Source organism: Puntigrus tetrazona, unplaced genomic scaffold, assembly GCF_018831695.1.
Source record: "Puntigrus tetrazona isolate hp1 unplaced genomic scaffold, ASM1883169v1 S000000105, whole genome shotgun sequence".
Taxonomy (NCBI): domain Eukaryota; kingdom Metazoa; phylum Chordata; class Actinopteri; order Cypriniformes; family Cyprinidae; genus Puntigrus; species Puntigrus tetrazona.
The window spans coordinates 55,001-58,897 of record NW_025047782.1 but is presented as its reverse complement, the minus strand read 5'-3'; the positions used below and the strand labels follow the sequence as shown (position 1 = coordinate 58,897).

General features: G+C 35.9%; 1 protein-coding gene across 1 annotated transcript; it reads right to left on the bottom strand.

Annotated features, from left to right (window-relative positions):
• Positions 1-993: 993 nt before the first annotated feature.
• LOC122332515 (gastrula zinc finger protein XlCGF67.1-like) lies at positions 994-3,653 on the bottom strand. The gene is made up of 2 exons (XM_043229830.1): positions 3,526-3,653; positions 994-2,317 (listed from the first exon to the last, which is right to left on the bottom strand). Exon 2 carries the CDS (start codon positions 2,310-2,312, stop codon positions 1,545-1,547), a length of 768 nt encoding a protein of 255 aa, XP_043085765.1. The 5' UTR covers positions 2,313-2,317; positions 3,526-3,653; the 3' UTR covers positions 994-1,544.
• Between the last annotated feature and the right edge of the window lie 244 nt (positions 3,654-3,897).

Below are 3,897 nucleotides of genomic sequence, written 5' to 3'. Positions count from 1 at the left end.
TGGTTGGTCAGACATCAATTAGACGCCCGATGTGAGAAAAATTAGAGACGGTTGGAGCAAATTAGATTCCGTAAGCACTACTTTTTCTGGTATTTTTCATGAATTGGGCAACGGTTGAGCTCAAGCGCACGTACAGCAGATAAATGCATCCCAATAATTAAAACTTTAAGGGCATGTTTAAAAGATACTAAACTAATTTCAAGATTTCTATGTTGTAGTCTGTATAAGTGGCATTGGTAATTTGGATCATGTGACCAGAAAACAGTGTATGTGGGTCTCCAAACTTTGCATTATAAATGAAACTAACCGAATATTGAACTGTTAAGACATAAAAACTCCAGCTGAAGATATACTGATATATTATAACGCCCTTAATATAAAGATATTTTGAAGAGATATTTAAAATGCAGGAATATTTAACATATACAATGTATACGAATATGAATGTTTAAAACGATAGTAGATCATTTAAAACAATGCATGGAAGTTATTTAAAGTTTTTTCCCCAATGGCTAATTCTTTTCAATGTCGAAACCCCTATGATTACTGATGAATAAGCTGCGGATGCATAAAATACAATTAATAATTATTAAAAGCATTCCTACTTATATTTCGCATAAACAACGTCGTCTTTACACGTTATGCTGTGAGCAACTAGTCGAAAACGTTGGTTATCTACTTAGCCATACACAAGGGAAGTTATTTCTTAGGATTCGAGTCACCGCGTTAAATTGATTCATTAAAACGAACCGACTCTTAAGATTCATTCTTTCGGGAATCGAATTCGAGCTCGATGCTTAAATACATACACAAGCGGTCAGACTTATATTTCTCCTGATACGTGATAAAAGTAAACGTAGGACACAGTTTCATCCAGAAAAGGGGAGCTAGATGCCATTTAGTTGCGCAGACCAAACTAATGAAATAAAAGCAAAAAGTGAGGATTTTCTATGCCACTATTGTCGACTTAAATGAACACATGTCTGCGCAGGCTTAGTACTGGTGCAAGAGTGTTTACGATTTATTATTATTATGCTTTAAACAAAAACAAAAAAAGTATAACAGGCGATACGGATCTATGGTAAGCAGGAAAGGAAAAAAGCAAAGAAAAGAGATTAAACCGAATTAAAACCAAAGACGTGAAGGATATTTGCATGGCTCAAAGATTTTGGCTTTGCTTGCCTTTTTATTATAACCACGTTAGAAAATACAAAATTAATTAATTTCATATAAAGCACTGTGAAAACTGTGACGACCGATAAACAGACTCTTCACATCACGGTAATTAAATGAACCACGAGGGAGGATATGCATGATTCAGTATGAAGCAGAAACGGACGAGTCTTTTCGTAAATGGATCTTTAATGGCGCGTATTATTTTTTGCTTTTATAGTGCAAAGAAATGTAAAAAAAAAATGTTGTGGGGGGGCCAAATCATCAGTTATAAGAAAAAAAAAATACTAAAAATAAAATAAAAATATAATATTAAAACAATTTGTTCCTACGTTTGTTATTTTAACATATTGATAAAAGTCTTTTTCCAGCTAACATGCCGTCTCGATCTGAATGTCTAACGCCTGGCGACACTTTCTCATGTGAGTCCGTCGGTTGCTCGATCGGCTGAAGTCCCTCCCGCACGAGGAGCACCGGTACGGCTTTTCTCCGGTGTGAACCCGCTCGTGGTCTTTCAGGGACCCCGACTGCGTGAATCTCTTGTCGCAGCGCGTGCACTTGTACGGCTTCTCTCCCGTGTGAATCATCTGATGCTGCTTGAGCGATTTGGCCGAGGTGAAGCTCTTCTCGCACTCGAAGCACAGGTGCTCCCTCACGGCGGCGTGCATCTTCTGGTGCTCCTTGAGGTAGAAAAACGCCTTGCCGCAGAGCGGGCACACGCAAGGCTTCCGGTCTTCGTGGATTTTCGAGTGTCTCTGCAGGTACGTGGGCAGGACGAAGGATTTCTCGCACCGATCGCAGCTGAAGGAGCGGACGCCCGAGTGAAGGAGCCGATGGGTTTTGAGCGCGTAGGAGCTCGGGAAGCCCTTTCCGCACTGGAGACACGCAAAGGGACGCTCTCCGGTGTGGATCCGGGTGTGTTTGGTCAGGTCTCCTTGGCACCGGAAGCTCCGGCCGCACTGGAGGCACGAGAAGGGCTTCTCTCCGGTGTGAATCAGGAGGTGCATTTTGAGGTGCTCGTTTCGCACGAAGCTCTTTCCGCAGTGAGGGCACGTGGGGGGCGCTTTGGCTCTTCGGGATCTTTTCTGCGAGGGGCTGGGATTCTTCCGGAGTTTCGCCTTCGCTTCATTCATCTCCATGACCTCTAAAATAAATTCAAATCAAAATGGACGAATGTGTAAAGCAACATTTTTTTAAACGTTTCAATTACATGTATTTTTTTAAACATTGTTTAAATGTTTTTAAATACATGCATTTAATTTTTTTTGTTCTTGAAGTTTTGGATCGCTTATTAACCTCTTTAGTAAATTCCATTGTGTATTATATATATATATATATATATATATATATATATATATATATATATATATATATATAAAATGATAATAAATAAAATAAATATATATGTCTATGGCTGAAAAATTTAATTTCTTGTCTAGCTCTGGAGAAACTTACCTATATAATAAGGAAGAAATTTGAATTTTCTGCTATCTGGGAGGTATTTTTGTTTTTTATTAAAAATGGAAATATTGAAGAAGCATTAGATATGTGAAGTTTTGGACTGTATATATGTGTTTATTAATATTTATTTATTTTTTTAATTTTTTTATTTATTTTTATTGTTCTTGTTAGTTTGTTTGTTGTGTTTTTGTTTAATTGTATTTCCTGCCCGGGTTAAACTCTGAAAAAGTCAATAAAAAGATGTTATACAAAAAATAAAAATATATATAAAATAATAATAATAAATAAAATAATAATAATAATAATAATAATAATAATAAATAAATAAATATATATATATATATAATGAAAAAAAAAAATCTCAGTTTCGGTTCACTTTAACTTCAACTCGTTATAATTCTCGCGATTGTTTACATTTCTTGATCCTGACTTTATGCTGAAATCTCGGTTTATTTTCTGAAACTGTATTAACAACAAAACGAGCCTTATTGAGACTTTTAATCTAAGAATTTAGGCACAGAAAAGCGAAAAAGAAGGGAAAAAATTAAAAATGTTTAGGGGTTAAAAATTTGCAATTAGCCTACCTTTTATTTTTAAAATGCAACGCTAGCTTCCGAACGATTCGGTTTTGTGAGACAAAGAAAAACATGACAACGCACGAATATAAAATAAGAAATACGATATATTTTTTTTCTCAAATAATACAATCACAGTGGTATTATTTAGCATGTGTACCAAGTGATAAAAATAAATAGTCAATCGTTTAACTTTAGCTATGCGTGTTCATAAAAGCAAAAGTAGTTAACACCGCAGCGGTTCTGTTATCAATACCAAAGCAGTTATGAATATTATCACAACTCGAACTGTTAAAAACATATAAAAGCAGCTCACTTTACTCCGCAGCTGAAGACAAGATCTCCTGCGTTTTAAGAAACAAGTCTCTTCTTCTCTCGCGAGAACTCTGACGGAGCGCTGCTCTGCCGCCACCTGCTGCACAGGAGACGAAAAGCCATTTCCTTTTATTTGCTCCCGTTATGTAACGTTACGTGTATTATAATCCTGCATTTTAAGAAGAGTCTCAGTTAATCCACATTTACAGCTGTTTTTGCACGAGATTCATATCGTTATTTCAAAAGGATACTGAAATATATGGTAAATGTATGGCATATATAGTTAAAAATGGGAACCAGTTACATTTTAATATATGGTTTCGGTGTCTTTATATATGCATGCACACACACACACACACAAATATACATACAT

Bases quoted from the DNA above. Each gene is read 5' to 3' on its own strand.
- LOC122332515 (XM_043229830.1), bottom strand. From the start codon at position 2,312: ATGGAGATGAATGAAGCGAAGGCGAAACTCCGGAAGAATCCCAGCCCC.